The 26,868-nt window shown below is 41.8% G+C and overlaps 2 protein-coding genes across 2 annotated transcripts in view; one reads left to right on the top strand and one right to left on the bottom strand.

The window, feature by feature from the left end:
* The first annotated feature begins 2,769 nt into the window (after positions 1-2,769).
* On the top strand, positions 2,770-17,123 carry LOC131814468 (flavin-containing monooxygenase 5-like). Its single transcript, XM_059145398.1, has 8 exons — positions 2,770-2,904; positions 6,488-6,676; positions 7,076-7,238; positions 10,507-10,649; positions 11,443-11,642; positions 13,549-13,898; positions 15,454-15,526; positions 16,772-17,123. The coding sequence occupies exons 1-8, from the start codon at positions 2,770-2,772 to the stop codon at positions 17,121-17,123; spliced, it is 1,605 nt and encodes a 534-aa protein (XP_059001381.1).
* A 46-nt stretch (positions 17,124-17,169) lies between these two features.
* FAM177B (family with sequence similarity 177 member B) overlaps positions 17,170-26,868 on the bottom strand; it is a 47,409-nt gene continuing 37,710 nt past the window's right edge. Inside the window, exon 5 of the mRNA XM_059145422.1 lies at positions 17,170-17,649. Within this exon, the coding sequence (XP_059001405.1) occupies positions 17,530-17,649 (120 nt within the window). The 3' untranslated portion in view covers positions 17,170-17,529. The remainder of the gene's footprint in view (positions 17,650-26,868) is intronic.

Raw genomic sequence — 26,868 nt, 5'->3', positions numbered from 1 at the left:
GGAATTAGGAGTCTATTTCTCTACCTCGGTGCCAGGAGATTTCGGGAGCAAATCGGCTTTTATTTTTCTTCTTACTACAGGTTAGTTTTATGACCTTTATTTCCTTGAAGACATTGGGGCTTAATGAGATTTTTACATTTTTGTTGTATGTCATATAGCTGCATGATTAGAAAAATACCCTGTGTTCTATATACACAGTAAAAAGAAAAAGGCTAGCTAATGAGTATGGGATGGTCACAAGGGAAGGAAAAATGGACCAAGACTTCATTCCAAAAGCAACTCATTACCATTTCCAGCGGGGAACAAGACAGGTTGGCGTCAGCCTCTGCTACACTTTGGAGAGAGATCTGACCCACAGAGGTTTCACTTGGGTTTGTTTCAGATTAGGGGCTAAAGAGACCTAGGGGATGGAATACTGGAGTTTAAGGGGAGCTGCTGGAAGCACAAGAGGGTGTAAATGATCAAGGATGCACCCACGACACACTAAACATAGATTGCCTGTGCTAATAGCCTTTTATTTCAACAGCCAGGGAATTTAAATACCTAGGAGAGAAATACTTGACTATATTTTTGACATTTGAGAGGTGATTTGTTGAACAAATGTACATATCCCAGTGAAACGTAATAGCCTTGGCATTTAAAAATGGGCACTATGTATTTGGATCTACATTTTGGATTAATAAATGCAACATTTCAAATTAATAAATGCAATATTCGTTATCCCTGTATTTTCTGTGGATAGTGATTTCTTTGTTACTATGCTCTCATTCTGCTACTTTGTGACCCAGGGTGTTGGTGGATATTATAGTCCTGCTAAGTGCTTGGAAAACCTACGCATTAACTGCTGTACTCAGGGGGATTATTTGGGTCTTTGCTGCTGTCATTGGGTACACTCATTGCCCATAGCCTCTGGATAAATTTTCAAGCAGTAGCAACACGTCAGTGGTACGGCATTATGTTAATAAGCCTTAATTTAAAAGAATTTACCAAGGAACTTCAGACTAAAAAAATAGTCTCATATTTTAATAGCTGCCTTAATCCACTATAACATAAACTCACTAAAATGCAGTACAGAATTCTATTCAGTTTCTCCTTCAGAAAAAATTCAGAGTAAAGAACAAAGGTACAGGGAGAAAATTGCCAGATGATAGTGAAGGAGACCTCTCTTGAGAAAATCCTATTTCTTGGGGCATCTGGGTGGCTCAGTGGGTTAAAGCCTCTGCCTTCAGCTCAGATCCTGGGATCTCAGGGTCCTGGGATCCAGCCCCACATCGGGAGGAAACTCTGCTCAGCAGGGAGCCTGCTTCCCCCCTCTCTCTTTGCCTGCCTCTCTGCCTACTTGTGATCTCTCTCTGTCAAGTAAATAATAAAATAAAAATTTTAGGAAAAAAAAAAGAGAAAACTCTATTTCCTTTGTTTTTTAGTAGAGGTTTTATTTATTTGTTTATTTGGCAGAGAGAGCATGAGTCAGGGGAGGGGCAGAGAGTTCAATGTGGGGCTAGATCCTGGAACCCTGGGATCATGGCCTGAGCCGAAGGTAGACTCTTAACCTACAGAGTCACTCAGGTGCCCCAAGAAAACTCTATTTCCTAAAAAAAGAAAAGAAAAGGTTGGAAGGGCTCTGTTTCTTCATGGCTCAGCTGAACAGAAGACGATGAAACAATCTCGGAGAGCAGATAGGGTGAGGAGGATAGTGTCTTCAGAGGCACTCGGTGGTAAGTGGCATCTCAGTACCTGTTGGTATTGTCTGTGTGTTTCCTTTGCTCCCTCCTTTGAGAAAGTGCGCTGCCTGCTCTGACCTCTGAGACTGATTCTGACGCTGACACCGGCAGCAAATGTTTCCTCTCCGACCTCGTTATGCCCTCTACCCTTTTGGCACCTACTCACAAATCTCCCCTTGCTTTTCTTTAAAAGTGCCCAGCATGTTTCTGCCTCAGACTCTTCTGCTTGGAATTCTCTTTCAGAAATAGACTTGGTCTCTCACTTCCTGCTTCAGTGTCATCGGGGAGCCCTTCCTTGACCGTGTTATAGAAAACAATACCCTGCTTCCTTTTTCCCCATCCTCCTCCTCTTACTACCGATTTACTTCCTTTTTATCCACCTGTTTTCAGGGAACAGTGTCAGATCTGTTTGCTGCTGTATTCGCTCAACGAAAGTAGTATCTGTCACACAGCAGGTACGGTAAATGTTTCCTGAATGAGTGAATGGCAGAAGATGCATCTTTGGTATGAAGGCAGTGGGTGTGCTTTTCTGAAGACCATTTACACGGGTAGCTTGTGCTCTGCCCCAAGAAGAGGGTGATGAATGAGATCTACTTGATGAAATGTTCTGTTGGAGTTCTCTCCCCCCCCCCCACTTCCAACCCAGTCCCAGGGAAGAGTAGGAATTCTCTGGCCTAAATCAAAAGTAAACTGTGGGGATACCCAGTATGAGTGTTTCGGCAAGCAGATAGTACTAGCGGAAGGCATTAAAAGTCAGTTTGGGTAAAATCTGTGTATGGAAAGGTGTGTGTGTGTGTATAACTTCAGCAGTCAAATATATATTTATTTTTAAAGCAATCTACTTTGTACTTGGAAAAGAAAGTCTGGTGTGAAGCAGGGTCTTCTGTCACTGAGAGAGACTTTGAATTGGATAACAACACCGAGTAGGACATTTCTTAAAGGCATTAGCTAGCAATTTTAGGGGGGAAATGATCTTGCGCTATAGAAAAAAATTACATGATAATAAAAATCTAATTTTCTACTAATAAATTCCCTGATACAAGACACAATGCCAAGAAAAAGAATTGCAGTGATTGGTGCTGGGGTCAGTGGATTGGGCGCCATTAAGACCTGTCTGGAGGAGGGACTGGAGCCCACCTGTTTTGAGGGAAGCGACGACATTGGAGGACTGTGGATATACAAGGTAAGTCTGAATACACTGTGCTTCCGTATGTGTGATGACATCTTTTCCATATCTGGGAAATAGGAATGCGAAGATTCTTATCCCCAGCTACTAGCCTACTAAGTATTATTTGTATTAGTGCCTGTACCTATACTTTGAATCGTAATCCTTCCTTCCCCCAAGGATGATACTCCAGCAGTCGTTCCTCCTTCCATAGTCTGGCTTCCTGAAGGAGAAACATGTGCCTACTCTGCATTGTCTCACCCCTGGGTCATGTCTCCGCCACCGTTACCAGTGTTTCCAGAAAGCTGCTCTCACTGTTGTAACCAATCCATGGTGTCAAATCAGATGAACTTCCTGTGCTAAATTTTCTTGCTTTCTGGGGGATCTAAAGATGTCAAAAACCAGGCACCTGAGTGACTCAGTCATTAAGCATCTGCCTTCAGCTCAGGTCATGGTCCCGGGGTCCTGGGATCAAGCCCCGCATCGGGCTCCCTGCTCAGCGGAAAGCCTGCTTCTCCTTCTCCCACTCCCCCTTCTCGTGTTCCCTCTCTTGCAGTGTATCTCTCTGTCAAATAAATAAATAAAATCTTTTAATAATAAAAGAAAATAAAAAGGTCAAAAACCAATGCCTTTTAAAACAAATTGTCCCTGGCTTCTGTGATTTCACTCTCTTTTCTTCTCTGCTTTTCTTACTCAGTATTTTTCTACTTGGCCTCTAAATGTGACTGATTGTGGTTCTGTTCTCAATCCTCAGGTCTTTTACTTTTTGCAAGTCCCTTAGGATTCTTCTTTATCACCCTTGGCCTCAAGTATCACATATATGCTCATACTTGATTATTTATCTTCGGCCTAATAACATATATGTATTAGTAAGGGCAGCTAACACTAACTGCCCCACAGACAAACTCTGAAATCTCAAGAGCTTAGCTCAGTAAGGGTTTCTGTCCTGCCTTAAAGTCGGGTGTGATTAAGGCCCTTCTCCAATAGTGTTATACCCCAGACCACGTGGCCCTTAACGTTGCCATGAGGGGTGGGGGAGAAAGATAGCAATATACCAGCTCTCAACTACCTAGATCTCGCCTATAGGTGGTGGGTCCTGCCTGCTTTTGCTAATCTCTGGGTCCCACACCAATACCTGGTCGTCTTTTCAGGTTTGTTTGTTGTTTTTTTTCTATGAACAATTCCCTGCATTACATTCCCAGTTTCAACTACTGAGAGTAGTTTCCATGTTTTTGGTTGGACCTTGACCAATGCAGATGTGTCTCTAGGAAAGCCTCGCCAACCCCCGAGCCTGATGTCCCAAGCACCCTGTGCATTTATGTGCATTATTGGGTGTGAGGTAGGATTTTCCAGGTGAAGAAGCAGGTTCAAAGGAGTGACATGATGTCAGGTTCTCTATCCAAGCCAGGCAATGAAATATCTCAAGGACCAAATCAGAATGTCACAAAATGCCACATGGCGTCGTCTGATTTCACTAGTGATGTTCATTTTTTAAGCTTTCGCTTAGAAAAAATGTCGCACATATTTGCAGAAACTATCCTTATCAGGATGAATGTTTTTACATATGAGTGCTTCAATAAATACAATGACCTTTATTAAACAACACTCTTCATTCTGAAGAAGAAAATACATACTTTGATCTGTTCTTAAACTTGATATACTTTAGGGGCACCTGGGTGGCTCAGTGGGTTAAGGCCTCTGCCTTCTGCTTGGGTCATGATCCCAGAGTCCTGGGATCGAGCCCGGCATTGGGCTCTCTGCTCGGCCAGGAGCCTGCTTACCCCCTCTCTCTCTGCCTGCCTCTTTGCCTACTTGTGACCTCTCTCTGCCAAATAAATAAATAAAATCTTAAAAAAAAAAAAAACTTGATATACTTTAGCAGGAATTAGATTCCATATTTCCTGGCTTCAAGTTTAGAATATTCAGAATACCTGCATTACTGATTCTTTATGTCACCAATAATATACAAAAGATACAGAAAAAATTAATCTCTTCCCCAACTGTGTTTTCTGTGTACATATATTAAGATGATTATATTTTGGATTCTAATAAATTCTTCTAAGAGTAAACAACACATTTTAAGGGATGGTGTATTTTTTTTTCTTAGCCTTAAATTACTTAGATATCTAGCCTGGGTTTTTGTTTGGTTGGTTTTTATTTTTATTTTTTAAGATTTTATTTATTTATTTGACAGAGAGAGACAGACAGAGAAGGAACACAGGCGGGGCAGTGGGAGAGGGAGAAGCAGGCCCCCTGCTTGAAAGAACACTCAGGTGCCCGTCTAACCTGAGTTTTAAGAAAATTCAGAAATTGGGGCTCCTGGGTGGCTCAGTGGATTAAGCCTCTGCCTTCTGCTCAGGTCATGATCTCAGGGTCCTGGGGTCGAGCCCCACATCGGGCTCTTTGCTCAGCAGGGAGCCTGCCTCCCCCCTCTCTCTGTCTACTTGTGATCTCTCTCTCTGTCAAATAAATAAAAAAATAAATAAAATCTTTAAAAAAAAAAAAAGAAAACTCAGAAATGGCTGCTAACGCACGTAACCGATAGAGTGTGTTGTATGGATTCCTATTATAACCTGCACAATGAGGACAATAAAGTGCTTCACAGGATTGAATTAGGTAATAGATATGATTATATATTATATAATTCTATACTATTATATAGTATATTTTATATATTATTATATAGTATACCTTTATATACTATCAAATACAGCTATATAGTTATAAAATGTAATATTGTTATATTATTTATATAATTATAAACTATGACATTTAAAAGTGCTAAAATACTATCTCCTGTCTGTATGCATATAGATAAGTAGATAATACAGAGAGACTGAAACCAGACAGAGAGACTGAAACCAGAAGGATATATATCAAAACATTTAAAGTGATCATCAAGGGACACCTGGGGGGCTCAGTCGGTTAAGCCTCTGCCTTCAGCTCAGGTCATGATCTCAAGGTCCTGGGATCCAGGCTCATGTCAGGCTCCCTGCTTGGCAGGGAGTCTGCTTCTCCCTCTGCCTCTCTACCCTGCTCATGCTCTCTCTCTCAAAGAAATAAATAAAATCTTTTTAATAAATAAATAATAAAGTGATTAAGAATGAGATTCATCTCTGTGATTTCCTACAAAATTGTAATAAACATGTGCTGCTTTTGTAATTAGAAAAAAATCGCCAGTAAAAGCAAGAAATGGAAAAAGAAAGCCTCCTGTACTAAGGCGCTCTCCCCATCACTACAAACAAGGAGGGGTCTCAGATGCCCTCTGGCCAGGACTCCGATTCCACGGAGCTCGGTCGGCAGAGAGAAAGCCCCATCCTCCTCTGCCTATTTTCACTCTCCGGTATTCTAAAGACGTTTTTCTTCTCATGTTCTTTTTGTGTTCTTTCCATCATTTCCTATTTTTCTTTTTGTTGCCCCACAAAATTCTTTGTTCTTTTAAACCATTTATGACAAAGGATCTTATCTCTTAGCGAAGGTACTGCAAAAGCCACTTTACTTTCTTTGAAGGAATTCGTCATGATTTGACAAAGGAATGAATTTTTTAACTGTTACTCTTGTGTTCTAAAAGACAGGGAATGTCGTTTTTTTTTCTCGGTAGGAGAAGGCTGAGAGTGGCAGGCCAAGCATCTACGAATCTGCCACCAGCAACACTTCGAAGGAGATGATGACCTACAGCGATTACCCGTTCCCTGATCACTTCCCCAACTACTTGCACAACTCCAGAATCATGGAGTACCTCAGGATGTACGTGCAACACTTTCACCTACTAAAGCACATCCGGTTTCTGGTAAGTGGGGCAGGGAGTCTCAGGGGAGAGTCAAGAGCCAGACCAGAGTGAGGGGCAGTAAGGCACACCGGATCAGTCTGGGAGCTTAGGTCTACGAGACCAGAGCAGTCAGCAAGACCTTCCGTCCTCACTTCCTCCAGGAGAAAGTCTGACGGATTGGTTGAAACGTGAGACTACGCACCTGGTGTTGACTCACCACCAACTACATTTAGGGTCACGGCCGGGGACACACTGGCCTCCATCTCTACTTAAAAAAGAAAGCCTTGGTAGCTTCAAAGACCTTTCAGGAAACCCCAAAGGAGAGTAGTTATAACCAATGTGACTCAATGAGGCCCAAAGCTCTGGGACAGGAGGCAACCGGGAAGAGAGGTCACAAGTCCAAGTCTGTCTCATCCCCAGTCGAAGGTGCGCAGTGTGAGGAAGCGCTCCGACTTCTCTTGCACGGGCCAGTGGGACGTCATCATCGAGGCCGCAGGGAAGCAGGAATCCTATGTCTTTGATGGGATTATGGTGTGCACTGGCCTTTACACCGACCCCTTCTTGCCACTCCAGAACTTTCCAGGTATGTCATACTGAATGCTCAGGCACTGGTGATGTGGAGTTTTATCATTGCTGCTTACTGTTATTTTTGAAGAAAGTTTATAACTCTGAAAGTCCCTTTATTTTCAAAATCAATATTATTTTTTCTGATTGTAAAGCAAAGCATGCTCTTTCCAGGTCCGTTCAAATAATACATAATGTTATAAAATTGAAAATTAAAATTACTGGGGCGCCTGGGTGGTTTAGTGGGTTGAAGCCTCTGCCTTTGACTCAGGTTGTGATCCCAGGGTCCTGGGATCGAGCCCCGCATCGGGCTCTCTGCTCAGCAGGTAGCCTGCTTCCCCTCTCTCTCTGCCTGTCTCTCTACCTACTAGTGATCTCTGTCTGTCAAACAAATAAATAAATTTTTTTTAAAAACATTAAAATTACTAATACACTATTACCACAAGTCCTGGGCTATTTTAAGAGAAAGGTGCTACATCATTCCACATCTGGAAAGCAAAATGTGGGAGTTGCTTTGTGTTGGTAAGAGTTTGGAGTAAACACAGAGCACCTGGCTGGCTCAGCTGGAAGAGCATGGGACACTTGATCTTGGGGTCATGAGTTTGAGCCCCACATTGGGTTAGAGGCGACTTAAATAAATAAACAAGAATTTTTTAAAAATAGTTTCAAGTAAATAGTAGGATCAAAGCAACAGAAAATATATCAAGATTTAGCTTTATTTCTGGATGTCTACTTATATGCATAACATAATGACTATAAATAGCCACAGAATCATCTTAGAAGCTACTGCCATGTTATCCTTTACTATTTGGAAGCTTAAGCACCTTGCATATAAGGAATGGTGTGGGAATGATCCACCTGCCCAGCACCTCCCTGTTCATCTCTAGGTACAGGACATACATTTGGTCTTCTCAGAAAGGACTGAACTTGAGACTCCTTTGGAGCTTTCAGGAAATTCTAGACTCTCCCCACCCCCCGCCCCTTCCATCATCATGAGTGTCTGGTTCCCAGTGTTTGAGAAGAGAGAGAGGCTAAAACTGGTGAAGAGAAACCTATTAGTTGGTTAGTTCGTTAGAAATTTAAATATTCCTGTATTCATTCATTCAATCTTCAGTCAAGAAATACCCATCCAACACCAATCGTCCAGAGGCTCAGTAGAGAACAAAACGGGCAAAACCTCTGTGTCTGTGGAGTGTGCATGCAGGAGATGGACACAGACCAAAAAATGGGATAAACGTGTGGCAGACAATGACTGTGGAAAAAGTGGGAGGCTTTTAGGGATGGGGGTCGCAATGCAAGATCGGATAAAGTGGCCAGGGAAGGTTTCCATGAGAAAGGGACATTTGAGCAAATGCCCAAAGGAACTGAGGGAGTTGGGCAGGTAGGGGGAGAAAGCACACCACACAGAAGGAAGAGCAGTAAAAGGGCCTCGATGTGGGAGTGAGTCTCACAGGTCATGTGTCGTGTCGTGGGAGCGGAAGGGGTGGGAAGGCGGTGATGTCAGAGAGTGAACAGTGAGCCATGGTTTTCACTCTGGCTTTGACTCTGAGTGAGGTAAGAGGTGTAGGAGCTTTCACAGAGAGGAGATGCGTGCTCTAATCTGCTCAACAGCAGTGTCCGGAAGAGCCAGGGAACGAAGTGGTAAAGGCAGAAGTGGGGAAACCAGGGGAAGGCTCTTGCACAAATGCAGATGAGAAAGGATAGTAGGTTGGAACGGGGGTGGGGGTTGCGGTGGGGGGGTGGGCAGTGGAGATATAATGAAGTGCTCAGATCCTGAGTAGATGTGAACATAGAGATGATAGAATTTGCAGATGGACCAGATGTGAGATGTAACAGAGAGGCGTCGAGGATAACTCTCAATGTTGTTGGTCAGAGCAACTGAGTTGTGATTTCCAGAGACAGGCAAGACTCCAGGAAGACCTGATTCTGCCTGTATGAGGGAGGAAGACTGAGGAGGTAACAAGGTAACAAGATTGAAGAGATGTTCCTTAAAAATGGGAGAGGGTGGGCTGCGATTAAAGATACTGAAAGAAGAGCATTAAACCTATTTCTCAAGTACTATACAGGAACATTTTAAGGGATCCTTATACCATTTCTATGAGCGAAGTGCAACCATTTCCATTTTACGTATTGCAAATGTCACTAGTAGAAAAAAAGCTGACATCTGTGCCTTTATTTGTTTGACCTAACCCTCCCGCCCCCGCCCCACATTTTAACCATAGGGCGAAGGGTTCATTTTGGAATAGAAGAGAAATAATTCCTCCTGGGGAAAGGAGACGGAGGAAGGATGGCAGAGGAAGGATGCATGAACACACAGTAACTTGTAGGTGTTGAGATACTCCCTTAAGATCTTCGTTGTTTCATAAAAATGAGAAAAAAAGGGTTGTCTTCAAGAAATGAGAGGAATTGCAGTGGGACCAAGGGGAGGGGGGAATACTGAAATAACCACACTGAGAAATTTGATGGACTATTGAACTTGCAAAGATGGAGTTTGGGAACAATCAGACCCATGCCAGGATCGAAGAACTGCTTCCAAAAGAAACCTGGAGTTTGGGATCAGATTCTGTAGGGAGAAAGGAACAGGGCAAGGACTGACCCTCAGTCAGGAGGGACTAGAGCTGTTCAGCATCACAAGAGGAACAAATGAAGCCCTTATGTCCAGACCTCAGTGCTCTTTAATGGATGAAGTGCTGCAAAATCAACCGGCTTTTATGGCTTTGGCATACAAGCATATTTTTAGGCAAAAATACAAAGTTCCTACATTCTCTTAGTTTCAGATCCTGGTGGGTGATGGTGGAGCATTTGTTCCCCATTGGAGATCAGAGTGAATAGTGCTGGTGGGAAGAGGGTTCTTGGCCCAGGAAGAGATGAAAACATCCAGACAAGGATGACGCTTGAGTTGGGAAAGCAAGACAGGAAAGTAGGTCCAAAGCAGCAGTTGTAAATGACAAGGATGAAGGATGAGGAAGATGTACTACTTAAATGGGAGACAAACTCTTCTTTGAAGGTTTGGCAGGGTTAAGTAGGTAAAAAGGTAAGTAAGTAAAGAACATAAGTAAAGGAAAAAGAAAGCAGGTATTAGACGTCTGAGTGTAAGCACGGAACATGAGGTGTAGAACAAAACTATATGGGGATTTATTCTGTCTGATGATGGGGAGACAGAGTCCACAGCCCAGCATTTGCAGAATAGCAAAGGAGAAGTAGGATGGACTTTGAGTTCAATAATAATCTTTAAAAAATAATGTGAAATAATGACCAAGGCTTGAGCAATACTTTCTTGCCCACAGGAATCAAGAGGTTCAAAGGTCAATATATCCACAGTTGGGAATACAAGAGTCCAGAGAGATTTCGGGGGAAGAAAATCATTGTGGTCGGCATTGGGAATTCGGGAGCTGATCTGGCTGTTGAGCTCAGTCACGTAGCTTCACAGGTTTGGTTCCTACAGTTTTCTTTCCTGAGATGCACCCTGCCCAGAGCCCTCTGAGTTATTAACATTGAGTGAAATATGTCAGGGGTACCCATACACTGCTTCAATCCTGATTGTTAATTACCTCCTCACACTTGTTTTCTCAGTGGACATCTTGGCAATACATTTAAAAAATGAGAATGGAATAAAAATAAAAATTTCAAACTTTAGTGACCATCATATGGTTTATTTTTACCAGAACGTGTAGGCTTCACCAGCTCTGCCACTGGTTACAAATGTGAACACTACCAGAAAGCCACTCTAAATCCCTTTATTTTTTACTGACATGACACATGATACATCTCCTTACTGTGATTCCTTCCATACTTAGGTTTCAAGGGATACGTATTAACTAAGTATTCAAAATTCTGTAATATCATAATTAGCAGGTGGACAGTGTGTGGGAATGTGTTGATCACTAGCCTTCTTGCATCATTGTGTTTGTCCAGAATTTGCAATGTAAGAGATTTCTCCAAAGCAGGCTTTAAACACTGCTTTGAAGAAAGCACAGGAAGGATGGTGAGTGAGGTCCAGAGGATGGCATGGGGAGCTCTCTGGGACTATGGCAACCAAGTCAGATGTGTCCATCTGTATAAGTGTGTTTGCCTGTATCTATTGGTCTATCTGCCTTTGAGAACAAGTCAATATAGTTGTTATCCATTTATCATGAGCCAAATGAGAGACATCAGAAAAACTGGGAAAGGAAAGTCTTACATTGGGAGGCATCTGTTTCTCATTCATTTGCATTCTCTCCTAGGTGTTTCTCAGCACAAGGCGGGGTGCGTGGATTTGGAACCGGGTCTGGGATTATGGAATGCCTGTGGACACTATTCTCTTCACTCGTTTTAAGGCTGTCCTCAACAAATGTTGCCCTACATTCTTAATCAACAGATGGATAGAGAATAAATTAAATGCTCGATTTAACCATGATGTTTATGGTTTGCTCCCTCAACACAGGTATGTCTATGATTTTTTAAAAACTTTTAAAAAATTTATTTGAGAGAGAGAGATAGCAAGCATGTGAAGGGGAGAGCATGAGCAGTGGGGAGGGGGAGGGGGAGAGGAGAAGCAGACTTCCAGCTGAGAAGGAAGCCCAGTGCAGGGCTCCATCCTAGGACCCTGGTATCGTGACCTGAGCCAAAAGCAGACACCCAACCAAGAGAGCCACCAGGGTGCCCTTGTTCTAGGATTTTAAAAGAAGTAATTTTGCCTCTGCCTTTTAATTCTGGTATAGTTAAATATTTTCTTTTTTTTTTTATGTTGGCAAAATGTAATCCCTATTTATCTATATATCTATCTATCTGTTGCAAGGTATAAATGTGGAAGCACATAAAATTGACTATGCGTACAGCCTACATAAACTTAATAAATATTTCTGAGTTCCTACTATGATCAAGTAGGTATCTGGATACTGAGAGTAGAAGGACAAGGCCAGGCAGTGTCCTAGCTCTTGCTGGGCCACCTTTCTAGTAGGGGAGAAACCAACTGGTTAAAACATAATGCAATTACATGGAGTGATACGTGGTATGAAGAAACAGCAAGCAGAGTTGGGGAGAAGAATCTTTTTTTAGATGGGATGTCTCTGGAATGCTTATATGATGAAAGAGCCTTTGAATGAGGACCTAAAGGAAGTGAGGAGGTGAGTCTTGAGAGAACATCTGAGATGAGAATCACATTCTAGGCATAAGAAGCACCAACTTCAAAGGCCAGAATGAACATGATTTATTCAAGGAAGAGCAAGGAACCCAGTGAGACCACTGGGAGAGGGGAAGTGGTAGGAAATAAGTTCAGAGACATAGGTAGGGGCCAGGTCACAGAGGGAATTTTATTTTTTACTTTGTTTAAGGTTTATTTATTTATTTGAGAGGCACAGCACGAGCCAGGTAGGAGCAGAGGGAGAGAGAGAATTCCAAGCGCACTCCCCACCAAGCGCACAGCCCAAGGTGGGGCTGGATCTCATGACCATGTCCTGAGACCATGACATTAGCCAAAATCCAGAGTCAGAACTCCATCAACTGAGCCACCCAGGTGCCCCCAGAGAGATTTTTAGGGCTACAGCATGGACATAGTTTTGGATTTCATTTTTAGTGATATAGATACTCATCAGGATATAATCAGACATTTTAAAAGGATCACTCCTGCTCCTGAGTGGAGGAGAAATGGTAGGGAGTCAGGGTGGAAGCAGGGAGACTACTAATGGTATTAAATAATGTCATCAAAATTTATAAAAATGCTATGTAGGTTCTCAAAATAAATGGAAATCAGAATATGATCTGATTTTGCTATTCTAATATGAACACTTCCACCAACTGCTTTTAAAAATCTCTCCCCCAGGGACGCCTGGGTGGCTCAGTTGGTTGAGCGGCTGCCTTCGGCTCAGGTCATGATCCCAGCGTCCTGGGATCGAGTCCCGCATCGGGCTCCTTGCTCAGCAGGGAGCCTGCTTCTCCCTCTGCCTCTGCCTGCCTCTCTGTCTGCCTGTGCTCACTCGCTTGCTCTCCCTCTATGCCTGACAAATAAATAAATAAAATCTTTAAAAAAAAAAATCTCTCCCCCAGAAAATTGTTTAAAGAAGTGAGATATTAATATGATCACTGGTATAAACTTACATACCACATTTCAAAATCTTCTCTTTGCTTATAGTAAGCATTAAATAAATGTTATTGTCATTCTAATAAATACAAAATGTTTATTCAGTAAAAATTCCAAGAAAGTATGGAGTCAAGGAAATATTTTACAAAACAAAAATGTCAGTCTTTTTTTTTCCTTAGTCAACTAAAAAAATGTTTAAAGTATTTTCTGAACTCAATGCCTTTCCAAAAAGACATATTAATTTTTCTGGATTTCAATTTTTATTCTTCAGATTTCTGAGCCATCAAGCTACTTTCAGTGATGATCTACCCAATCACATAATATCTGGAAGAGTTCTGATAAAACCAAATGTTAGGGAGTTCACAGAGACATCCGCCATCTTTGAAGATGGCACAGAAGAGGACCTCGATGTTGTTATTTTTGCCACAGGATATACTTTCTCTTTCCCCTTTTTGGAAAATAATCCAACAGTACTGGACAGCCAGCGCTCCATGTTTAAATTTGTCTTCCCTCCTCAACTGGAGAAACCAACCCTGGCTTTCATTGGCATTCTCCAACCAGCGGGAGCCACCATTCCCACATCAGAGCTCCAGAGCCGATGGGCCGTCCGTGTATTCAAGGGTATGTGCTCACCTTATGCATGTTTAGAAAAGATGACCATCCAGATAGTGTGATTTCAGAGGCATTGCAAATCTCTTCTGCTGCAAAACATAGTTTGAGGTTAACCTGTACAGTATCTGAAATTCTGCCGCTTGAGATTTGTTACTTTGGGATTTGATCGCTATTTAACTTTCAGGATTCCTGTATGGAAATGAAGATTTAGGGCCCCTGGGTGGCTCAGTGGGTTAAGCCTCTGCCTTCGGCTCAGGTCATGGTCTCAGGGTCCTGGAATTGAGTCCCACATTGGGCTCTCTGCTGAGCAGGGAGCCTGCTTCCCTCTCTCTCTGCCTGCCTCTCTGCCTACTTGTGATCTCTCTCTCTGTCAAATAAATAAATAAAATCTTTTTTTAAAAATGAAGATTTAGAAACCACGACTTTACATATCAACCAGTGACCACTTGTTGGCAAAGAATTCTTTAGAGCACTTCAGGACAGTAGATAGTATAGGAAGTGAGGGCAGTAGAAGAAAGATCTCAACCCAGAGTATAGACAGGAAATAAAGACCTTTGATAAACCCAGGCTTAAAACTCAGCCCCTCCATGTACTGGCTGTATGATCTTGTCGTGTTCCCTGACCTCCACAGTTTCCTCATTTATAAAAATGGGAATATTTATATATACTTTGCAGGGTGGTAAAAGTGAATAATTAAACACCCTGACTTTTATGGACATTCAATAAATATTGAATGAAAGATTAGCCGCTGCTGTTATAACTACTATTATTATTTATTACATCATTAATTCTAAGGTTGAGAATGAATTGAAGACAGATTCAAACCCTACCTTTATGGTAGGTATGCATATGGTATGCAACTTTTGATCTCAGAGTAGTGAGTTCAAGCCCCATGTTGGGTGTAGAGATTGCTTAAAAATGAAATCTTAAAAAAAAAAAAAAAGGAAAACAAGAAACCTAACTTTATGAAATGATGTCAATTACATTGTGATAATTCTGCTTGTTTGTTTCTCATTTAAAAATTCCCCCATATTTTCTGGAACATTCTGTATTTCTCAAAATATAGGATGTCACTCATCAAAAAAATGAAGGAGAATTATAGGAAGGTGACTTCCATGAGTTAAGATGGAATTAAGATGAAATCTCTGTCCAATGACAACAATCGGGAAACAGTGAGTTACTATTAGTAGATACAATATATATTTGTAAAGGAATTCATAACATAAATCAACAAGTGTAACTCACTACTTAAAGGACACCCAGTGTGAATATTCTAGTAAAGGAACTACACACACACATTACTTTGTGTCTTGTCAGTTGGGTGCAGCTCCCTTCAGTCCATCCTCCATTGTGAGCTTTGAGGTCTCCACTAGTCAAGGTGCAAACTCATTAAAGGATATGCCTTTGCATTGAATGCCTGATTAAACAATGAATGGAGGGCATTCCAGAGTAACTCCTGGATCCATCTCCCCTAGTCTTGTACTAACTCATTTGTGATGTTTTCTACCAAACAGATTCTCAGGGTATTCATTTCTTGTGGAACTTCATCTTCTTTCTTTCCTAGGATTGAACAAATTACCTTCGGTGAGGGGCATGATGGATGACATAAGAAAGAAGAGGAAAAAAATTGAAAAAGAGTAAGAAACTTGCTTCTTGGTGAAAGACAGTTCAAAGCGTTTAAGTGGAATGGTTTGCCTATCAAGTATGCTCTGTATTTTTCTCATCATAGAATCTGAGTGTATTTGCCTAGATGAGATCTCAAGTATCAATTTCATTTCTTCTTAATCGAGCATAACATAAATGTATGGAGTATGTGTGGGAAGAATGGATACAGAATAATCCAGTGTGGAAACTTCAGAATTGTGTTTAAAATTCTTGTAATGCGATATAAGCATACAATTATAAGTTTATGTCATAGCATAGCCTAAGAAGTGCAAAAGTGTATGAAATGCAAACATGAAATGAAGGGTTGTTCACTCTTCTAAGGAGTTGGAAAGATAAATCAATGTGAGAAATGAGTTGGCAAATCATTACAGAATCCAATTAAAATTCTGACATGAAATCAGAGGCTTGTAGGTTGTACCAAATCTTCTTAATTAAAAATTACTCTCAACCATTGGGGTTGGAAGTGTATTTCTATGCAACAAATACCTGTTGAGAATCTACCATGTGGATGTCACAGCTTGTTTTCTACGATCAAAGGGTTCATCCTAAGAGTAGTCTGTTATCCAGGAGCTGGTTTAAGAAGGTGGGCCAAGAATTACATTTCACTAATACTGAAAATGAAATTAGTGTCACATCTACCTGAATAACTGGCCTGTATAATTCGTATTTCCCACCAGTTTACTAACATGAGACTATATCCTGAATGAGAATCAGATGTGTAACCAAAGTACAGAAGACTTCAGAAAAGAGTATCATTAATATGACAAAAATCTTCTGAACCCCACCTATGACTATCCAAGACCCCAGCAAGGATTTGAGAATGAAAAATACAGTGTATGAATATTGTGTTAAGAACCCCTGAGATGGGGCACCTGGGTGGCTCAGTGGGTTAAAGCCTCTGCCTTCGGCTCAGGTCGTGATCTCAGGGTCCTGGGATCGAGCCCCGCATCGGGGGTCTCTGCTCAGCAGGGAGCCTGCTTCCCTTCCTCTCTCTCTGCCTACTTGTAACCTCTGTCTGTCAAATAAATAAATAAAATCTTTAAAAAAAAAAAAAAAAAAAAGAACGCCTGAGAAATTTTCAATAACTATTCATTCTTTCTCCCGTGGATTATCCCCTCATACAAAGTCCACCGATGTTTAGAAGAAATTGTGCTTGGAGGGATGGGGGGTGTCATCTGACTTACAGTTATTTATTTTTTTCCCCCTTCTGATTTCAGATTCCTGGCTAACCCTCGTGACACACTCAGAGTGCAGTACATGGATTACATGGATGAGGTGGCCTCAGAGATAGGAGTGAAACCCAACTTGCTCTCACTCTTCCTGGGGGATCCGAAGTTGGCTATGGAAATTTTCTTTGGACCGTGCACGCCTTACCAGTACCGTCTGCGGGGACCAGGGAAGTGGGCTGGGGCCCGGAGAGCCATCCTGACCCAGAGAGAGCGGATCATCAAGCCCCTGAGGACTCGCACCCTCACCCGTGACCAACCTCCCTTCTCTGTGCCATTTTGGCTTAGAAGTGCCTGTGCTGCTCTTCTCTTTGTTCTCGTTTCAGTCATTATTAAAGGATAATCCTATGATCGTTAGGACGTTAGAGGCTAACAGTAACACACACTAATTAAGAGATGGGCATGTGCCAGTGTTTATTCCTCAGTTCCAACAGGACCAGTACAATAAATGAGCTGATAGCTCCACAATTTCTCATGTAGAAGTATTTTGGCCAAATTGGAGATTTCTTCACCAGAGACTTCAAATGAAGTGGCTTGTATGAAACTTGCTTTGGAAGTGTATAGTTAATTTCCATAACGTGACAGATGTTCTCCTTTATGCCAAGTTCTCCCAGGCCCGCCCTTTCTAGTAAACACACAGTTTGTCAGCTGTTGGCAATTGGCAAATTCTTGCTTTTGCATGGAAAGCATAGGCTAGGAAAAAATATCTCTTCAAAGGATCTTGAATAGCTAACAATGAACAAATGTCTTCAAGAGAAACCTTCTCCACTAGGGTCACATTCTATAGAATTATGGATATTGAGGTAACAGGTTACTTGTACCCAGGTTATGTCAGGTATTACTGAAGGTATTTTAGGGGATGGAGTATGCTATGGAGGAAAAAAGAAGAAATAATAGAAGTCAGGAGATGTTCATAATTTTGTTTTCTATTAAAACAATTGAAACATTGAACAAATTTTACAGTAAACATACAAATTCTATAAAAACATTCAGGAGGATGTGAAGAAGAAACAGAAAGAAAAAGTAGCAAATATACATAGATGTGGTGAACTGATTACCATAATCAATGTAATTAACTTACCATCATCTCACATAGGTATGTTTAGTTTTTAGGTGAGAACGCCTAACATCTTACCCTTTTAGCAAATTTTGATAGTATTATATTCAATACAATATTTAATAATTGAGTCATACAGTACTATTAAGTATAGTCCCCATACTGCACATTAGGTCTCCAGAACTTACTCATCTTATAACTGAATGTTTATTCCTTTGACCAACATTTCCCCATTTCCCCCCAGCCATCGGCCCCTGGTGACTACTCTTCTACTCTCTGTTTCTAAGAGTTCAACTTTTCATAATTCCACATACAAGTGAGATCATGCAGTATTTGTCTTTCTGTGTCTGGTTTATTTCATTGAGCATAACATCCTCCCGTTTCCCCCATTATGACACAAAGGGCAGGATCTCCTTCTTTTATAATGCAAATAATACTCCATTATATATATGCATACACACACACCATATTCTCTTCATTCCTTCATCCATCGATGGGCACTTGGGTTGCTTCCCTATCTTAGCTTTGTGAGTAACACCACAATGAACTTGGGAGTGCAGATATCTCTTCAAGATCCTGTTTTCATTTCCTTTGGATATTTAGCTACAAGTGGGATTGCCGGATCATGTATATAGGAGCTCTATTTTTAATCTTTTGAGGAATCTTCATACTGTTTCCCATCGTGGCCATACCCATTTACATTCCCAACAAGAGTGTAAAGGGGCTTCCTTTTTCAGTCTCTTGATTCCTCTCTCCCATATATCCCAGATCTAGTTGAACAGCAAAACATAGCACCTCTGAAGTCAGTCCAGAACCTCACCACTTCCCATGCCCTCCACCACTGCCACCTTAATCCTTACTGCCATCTTTTCTTTGTATCATTATAGTCTCCCTATCATACTCTTTCTTTTCACCCCTACTCTCTGTGGTTCATTCTCATTAGAGCAGCCAAGTGATACTTTTAAAACATAAACTGGGGCACCTGGGTGGCTCAGTGGGTTGAGCCTCTGCCTTCAGCTCGGGTCATGATCTCAGGGTCCTGGGATCAAGCCCTACATCGGGCTCTCTGCTCAGCAGGGAGCCTGTTTCCTCCTCTTTCTGTCTGCCTGCGTCTCTGCCTACTTGTGATCTCTGTCTGTCGGATAAATAAATAAAATCTTAAAAAAAAAAAAAACTATAAACCAGATTATGACATATTATGTCCAAAATTGCCAGTGGCTTCCCTTTCACTCAGAGTAATGGCTAAATTGGAACAATCCTACCGGTCCTTTCATAACCGACTTCTGCTCTACTTGTCTGACCTCCCCCCGACCCACCCCTGCTCTCTTCTGCGTTCATTCCTTGAACAGGCCAAGCCTACTCTCACTGCAGGATCATTGCATTTGCTGTTCCTTTTCCTGGAACACTCCTTCCTCTGCATACCCACAAAGCTCTCTCTCTTTCACCTCCTTCAGGTCTTGGCTCAAATGTTATCTTTTTAAATGAGATCTTTTTTTTTTTTTTTTTCATGAACATTATGTCCCATTTGGTAAAATTCTGAGCTTTACATTATATTGGTTATCTTTTTGGTTTGCAGGTGTACAAGGTTGTTTTTTTTTTCTTTCTTTCTTTTTAAGATTCATTTATTTATTTGAGAGGGAGACAGACAGGAAGTGGAGAGGGAGGCAAAGGGAGAGAAAGAATCCCAAGCAAACTCCCCACTAAGGGCAGAGCCCAACATGGGGATCGATTCCCGGACCCTGAGATCATGACCTGAGCCATACTGAACTGACTGAGTCACCCCGGCCGGCCCCCTGGTTCTTTTTCTTTTCTTTCTTTTTTTTTTTTTTTCTTCCTTCAAGTGAGATCTTTCTTGACTACATGCCATAGTGATTCCCATCTTCCTCATCCTGCTTTATCTATCACTCTATTCTCAAAGAGCTCAAAATCTAATAGGGCAAACTAGCCACCTGAACAGACAAATAACCCCTGACCATGGACCCATCTGTCTCTAGCTAATATTGGAACAAGCGCTGTGGGAATACAGAAGACAGAGCAAAGAACTCAGAGAAAGGGAAGCGAGGAAGGAATCGCGGACAGGGAAAATGGACTTGGATCTCTAAAGATGCAAAAGAGTTTATTTCTGGAAAAAAAAGAAGGACATCAATTATGCAATGTATGAGTGAGCAGAACAGCCTAGAATGCTAGAATATTCAGGAAATGAACCTAGCGTGGGGTATGTGAGAATGGGTGACAGAAAAGCCTGAAGCGGTGTTTTGGAGATAGAAATGGAAGGACTTCTGCCCTCCACACCTATCCCCACTCCCTTGGCTCATCTGGACCAGAACCAGAATTTTCTATATTCTTACCCCCCACCTCCCTGCATCCAGCTTCCACCCCTCGTCATGCAATCTCCTAAAGGGCCACCAGAGTCAAATTTCTAAAAGGCAGATCTAGTCCCATCATTCCCCTGCTTAAAACTGATTTCACTCATTACCGTCTATGGAGCCAAGCTCAACTCCTTAGCTTGCATATAAGGTTTCTTTTTATAGGTTGTACGTCAAGTGAAATTTTTCATTTTTTGTCTGTTTTGTTTCTTTTGTTTTTCTGCCTCACCAAACTTTCCATTTTTATTAAAGTTTTTTTCACTTTATTAATCCAGAAATGTCATGCTGGAATTCAAATTTACGTCTGATAGATATTTCAGTTGTGCCCACATCAGACCCCTGACCATACTTCTGAGATTCATCATACAAACATAAACACATAAGAGTAATTTCAGGGGCGCCTGGGTAGCTCAATTGGTTAGGAGGAGTCCATCTCTTGGTTTTGGCTCTGGTCATGATCTCAGAGTCGTGATCTTAGAGTCCTGAGAGATAGCCCTGTGGCTCACAGTGGAGTCGGCTTGAGATTCTCTGTCTTCCTCCCCCTCCGCCCCTCCCCAACCCACTGGTGCACATGCGCTCGCTCTCTTACTCTCAAATAAATAAATATTTAAAACACATGCGTGCGTGTGTGCACACACACACAGCAATTTCAAACATAGAGAAAGGGGTTTTTTTTCCTTTTATTTGTTTTCATTTTTTGGTAGTTCTGGTTTAGCCTCCTACTGACAAATGATCCCCTTCAACAATGGTCCTCAAAGTTCAGTGTGCATCCGATTCCTCTAGAGAGCTTGTGAAAACACTAATTGCTGCACTCTGTCCCCAGAGATTATAATTTGGTAGGACTAGCATGGAGCCCAAGAACTGGCATTTCTAACAAATCCCAAGGCAATGTTGCTGCTGCTGTCTGGGGGCCACAGTTTGAGAACCACTGCCCTGTAACAGTTATAACCACATGATTACTTCTGAGATCATTCCATATGTTCATGGGGAGTGAATTCTGGCAAGAATGTCGAAGTATGGGTTTTCAGAAAAATGACAGCTTCTGCTCAATCTTCCTGGAGCAGATGCACAGACAGATACAGAATGGGAAATGCCAGACCCATGGGGACCCTGGGAGGACCAGCTCAGCACCCTCTCCAAGTGAGTCACAGAGGTGTTCTCTAGTGTAACCTTCTTCTGGGAGACCTAGAAAGGGATCCTTCTTGGTAGCAGGAAATCCTGTCTGAGGCTGGCCCTGCCTGTGGGCCCATGAGTGGGAACAAAACCCCCTACTCTATTGGCCTCTACACATCTAACACCTACCTCAGAGCTCACATCAGTCAAGGCTCACAGTAAACACTTACACCTGAATGATCAAGTTCCACTGAACCCAAATACCCTGGAAGGGTTCCATGTAAACAGAAATACTTTTGAAATGTGTTTCTTGCTCTATGCTTATCCAGGATCTTTGATGGTGTCTATTTCAAAGAAACAGTAATTGCATGTAAATTATAATTTTTGACATCAGGTAATACTTTGTACAAAATCCCTCAGAGGTCAGAAAGTTTTTAATATCCTTTCATCCCCAAGAAATGAAACAGATATGTTCAGCAGTCTGGCCTAAGGCCATTCACTGAGTCACTGTTGGGTGTGGAGATTAAAGACCCAAGAACTCTAAGAGTTACATGTTGTCCCTAAACAACACCGTTGCCCAGTCACTGCTCCCCACGGTTCCCTTGCAGAAATTACTAAAAGAATTGGAGAAAATTAAGAGTAAAGAAATAGAGAAATCATGATATGAGACTGGAATGGTTCTCTGAAGACATCTAAACATAGAAATTTCTCGTAATTATTTCCGTTCCGAGTGCAGTCCCGAGCACAAACGTCAGTGCTGGAAAAATTTTCCAGTTTCTGGAAAAATGCTACATAATGACGTGGTTTTTAAAAATTACAATGTTGGGGCGCCTGGCTGACTCAGGCAGAAGAGCATGCAACTCTTGATCTCAGGGTCCTGAGTTCAAGCCCCATGTGCAGTATCAAACTTACTTAAATAAATAAATAAATTTAAGGGGCATCTGGTTGGCTTAGTAGGTTGAGCATCCAAGTCGGTTTTTGGCTTGGGTCATGAGCTCAGGTTTGTGAGACTGAGCCCCGAGCCAGGCTCTGCTCAGCCCCTCCCAGGTCTGCTTGCCCCTCCCTCCTCAACAGCCCCTTCCCTGCACTCTCTTTCTTGCAAACAAATAAATAACATCTACAAATAAATAAACAAACAAAACAAACAAACAAACAAAAACCAGCCACAGAAACTTGGATCTAAAATGTCAAATTTTGCTAAGACATGTTGGGATGGAGATGAAGAGAGACGGAGCTTGTGCTAAGTTCCCAGTCCTACTAAGGAGCGCGCAACCTGCGTGACTGCACCGTGGTGATTCTGGGACAGCACTGGGGGTGGAAGTGTGTTCCTGCCTTAGCCCTAATGGCACGTTCTGGAAGTTTGCTGTGCTCTGGGCCCCTGGCTCTGCCCCTTGTCAGTTCTGCTGATTCCTTTCTCCTGGGTCACACCCAAAATGGGCTGTAGGGACTCTGCCTTCCTTCCAGGGGTCATGTTTAGTCTCCAGCTGTCATGGTCAGTTTTCATTCAGGCAGATGGTTCTTTTGACAGCATGACTCTCAAAACCGAGCTTATCTCTTCAGTTCCTGCCAGCTGCAAGCAGCGATAGGAAGCTTGCTCTACTTCTTTGCCGTCCCCACCTAAGCCTCTCCCCTCGGACCCCTCACCCATACCCACACTCACCCCTATGTCTTCTGTTTCTCTTTCACGCGCCTCCCCACCCCATCTTGAGTGGATTACAAGTTCTTCTGCTCAGTGGAAAGGCATTACTGAGCACCAAGGCCGAGGCTAGACCTTGACACTTGAATTCACTCAGAGGTTTTAACAATGAGTGGGATGACTGTACCCTTAATTTGACGCCTTCCCAAGACTGGGTTTTAATCAGCCTTTGTCACTCAAAGGCCTTCCCAGTTTCGTAGTTTATTTATTGGATTAAGCTGTAAGCCCCTAATTTTTTAATTCTTTTTATTCTTCTTACTCTTGCTTGCTAACTGGCCAGTTCTTTTCTGTGCTTATTTCTTTCTTACAGTACTGAGCCATGCAGAGCAATCAGCACACACTCCTGTGTCTACACCCTCCCCAATTCCAAAGTGCAGATTCCCCCCAAACACCAAGCAATTTGCTGACACCCATGGGGTGTCCCACAATTCAACGCCAATTCTGACCCTATCTATTTAGAAACAGCATCAGATTCCCAGGGACTCCATCCTGCAAGACTGCCCCACTTCAGATCCCCATCACAAGCCAGTTGTCTGACTGCCTATAGATCAGAGGTTCGAAGATCCTCTCCTTGGGTTTGATTAATTTGCTAGAGTGGCTCACAGAACTCGCAAAGCAGTTCCCACAGCTGGATGAAGAGATACACAGGGCAAGTTTCTGAACAAAGGAGTGTCTGTCCTTTTGGACAGACACGTGGCAGGCAGGAGGGCACTGGTTCACAACCTGGAAGCTCGGCAAACACCATCCTTTGGATTTTTCTGTAGGCTTTGTTACAGAGGCATGATTGATTAAGTCATTGGCCAATTGGTGGCTGATTCAACCTCCAGACCATCTCTGGAAATCGGGGGATGGAGATGAGAGTTCCAACCTTCCATTCACGTTGGCTCTCCAGGCAAGGAGCCCCACCCTTAAGTGCCAGCTAAGCCGTCTCCTTAACATAACAAAAGACAACGTGATGGCTCTCCTCTCAGAAAATCCCAAGGATTTGAGTTGCTCTGTGCCAGGGAAGAAAACCAAATATATATTTCTACAAATCACAATATCTCAATTCCTAACATTGTTTTCCAGCCTCTTTCTCCAGGGGCTAAAGCAGAAGACAGCAAACTTTCTGCGGAGGTTGAGATAGTCGCTACTTTAAGTGCCGGAGACACCGTCCCGCTGCAGCTGCTCAGCCTGGCGGCTCTGGCAGCCACAGACAGTAATGACACGGATGAGTATGGCTGGGTCCCAGGAAAACTTTATTTATGGGCACTGAAATCTGAACTGCATATAATTTGCACATATTGTGAAATGGTATTTTTCTTTTGACTTTTTTTCCAATCATATGAAAATGTAAAAACCATTCTTGGCTGCGGGCTGTATGAAAACAGAGAGTGGGGCCGGTTTCGGCCTGTGGGCCACAGTTTGCAGACCACAGTTTGCAGACCCTTCTTTAGAATTAGAAGTTACTTGATCATAAGCATTGCAGGTCCTCACAGGTGGTCATTTAACCAAAAGTCTCAGCTCTAAATTGGACCCTTAACACTTTCCTAGATTTTTGGCATGGCAGCATCACATTTCAAGGTATCACTCAGGATGACAGATTTTATTACCATTCAAACAGCCGTCAAGCTTCATCCACTCAGAATCACAAATGTTTATTTCAATGTGTACTGTGGTGAGGTCGGCAGGGGGGATCGACACACAGTCAACCAGGGAGAAGAAGTCAACCAGCTGCAGAAGAAGCTCCATCTCTGCTCATCTCTGCTTCCAAAATTGTTGAGACGTGAAAGAGGGACCATGGTGAATTGTGTATTCACTATTCAAACACCACCTAAAAGTGGAATGTGTCCCCACCACTCACATATTACTGGCCAAAGTCAGTCACCTGACTTTCAAGATGAAAAGTGAAATCCTATCACCATTAAGACAGAACAGTTTCCCAGGAATTCCGAGAGCTAGAACATGTTTGAACAGCTCAGACGTCCTGTAAAACCAAATACCAGTAAAACCAAATACAATGTACACAACTTTCTAGAGACCAGAGAATGGACAAGCAAAGGCACCATTGCCCACGTAGTAAGGAAAAACATGGATCCCTTTAAAAACGGAAACCATTAAACACAAAGATGGAAATAAAGTCCAACTTGTGATTTTTTAAAAATAAATATAAGTGGGTTAAATTCTCAAACTGGTTGAATAAGACAAAGTCTAACTACAGAAGATAAAACAAATGACTCAAAAGATTAGACCAAGGGACAGAAAATCATGTTTCACAAGCCAAATCAAGCCCAGTTCAGTGTCTGTTTTTATTAATAAAGTTTTTACTGGAGCACAGCCACATGGCTGTTTTCTGTGGGGTAGTTTGCAATAGAAACCATATGGCCCATAAAGCTTAAACTATTTACCTGCCTCTTTACAGAAAAAAAAAAAAGTTTACTGACCTCTACATTAGGCAGTGAAGGATAAACTAAGATACAGAATATAAGCAGAAATAAATCAATTATAATAATTTTAATAAATATTATAATTGAGTTATGAAATGTCAGCCTTCACTAAGTGGATAGAAAATCCTCATGTTTTAATGAATGGGAAAATGAGCTCAGAGTAGAACAACTCATATTTTTTCAATTTCTTTTAAAGCTACACAATACTCTCTTTAAGGTAGAGGCTTATTTAATTTCCTAAATCATAATTCTTCCTTTATAATCAACGAGGGTTAAATAGTATTTTTTTCTTTCTATCAAAAGAAAGTATTCAGTATCTAATTTGCTTCCTTTCAAATAATAGTGTTTGACTAAACCACACAACACAAGACTGTGGGCACAGTGTTAGATAATACTGAAATGAATTTGGGCTAAACATATGAAAAAATTTTTGGAAATTCTGTATAGCTTACATTTATAACATACATAAGACCTTAATAATTTCATTAAACCAAAATGTTTTATAAATGTTTCTTAAATTAGGTAAATGCAATTTTTCTCTATCTCTACTATTCTTGTATTGGATTAAACTTTTTAAACTACAAACTGAAAACATCATAGCTCACCTATTCGCAATAAATGCTCCTCTCATTTAATGGCTTGAAGGGCTCTATCCTAGTTTGAAGGGAATTCTCCACTAGAGCTGAAGTAAGCTTACATGCTCTAGAAGAAAGCAGTTCCTTTAAAATTTCTAAGTCACCAAAACAAAGAGCCCACATATCCATTACATATATATTTTTTAAGATTTTATTTATCTGAGAGAGAAGGAGAGAGAAAGAGAGAGAGAGATTATGAGCAGGGGGTGAGGAGAATGGAAGGTAGAGATAGCAGGGAGCCAGGGTAGAGAGAAAGCAGACTCCCCACTGAGCAGGGAGCCCAACACAAGACTCCATCCCAGGACCCTGGAATCATGACCCAAGCTAAAGGCAGGTGCTTAACTAACTGAGCCACCCAGGTGCCCTCCATTATGTATCTTTTAATCCACTGTTTAGTTTTTGAAGATCTGTGAAAGACATTGTATACATCCATGAGTTCCTCAGGTAATTAATATCATGAAATGGTGTCTTAATGTTGACTCTCCTGTCCCAACACTCCTGAACAATTTGTTTATTTAGAACAAGTAGGACAGTGCTACATCCCCACTCTGCCTCCTATTTATTCCTCTCACAAATACTTATTGAATGTCCACAGTATGTATTAGCCAGCATTCTCAGTTCAGAGAAACAGAGCCAAGAGGACATAAATAGATACATAAACAGATAAAGGTAGATATCTATCTATATATAAAGAAACACAGAGACCGAGAAATCTGGTGTGGAGAAGTAGCTCACATGATTATGGAGGCTAGCAAGTCTGAAATTTGCAGGCAGAATGGAGACCCAAGAAAGAGA

The sequence above is a fragment of the Mustela lutreola genome, chromosome 14 (genome assembly GCF_030435805.1).
Source record: "Mustela lutreola isolate mMusLut2 chromosome 14, mMusLut2.pri, whole genome shotgun sequence".
In the NCBI taxonomy this organism is placed as follows: Eukaryota; Metazoa; Chordata; class Mammalia; order Carnivora; family Mustelidae; genus Mustela; species Mustela lutreola.
Note: the sequence above shows the minus strand (reverse complement) of the source record. Positions and strands in the feature narration are given on the sequence as shown.

Coding starts and splice junctions, on each gene's coding strand:
- LOC131814468 (XM_059145398.1), top strand. CDS start 2,770: ATGCCAAGAAAAAGAATTGCAGTGATTGGTGCTGGGGTCAGTGGATTG. Junction 7,239..10,506: donor GCCACTCCAGAACTTTCCAG/GTATGTCATACT, acceptor TCTTGCCCACAG/GAATCAAGAGGTTCAAAGGT. Junction 13,899..15,453: donor GGCCGTCCGTGTATTCAAGG/GTATGTGCTCAC, acceptor TTTCTTTCCTAG/GATTGAACAAATTACCTTCG.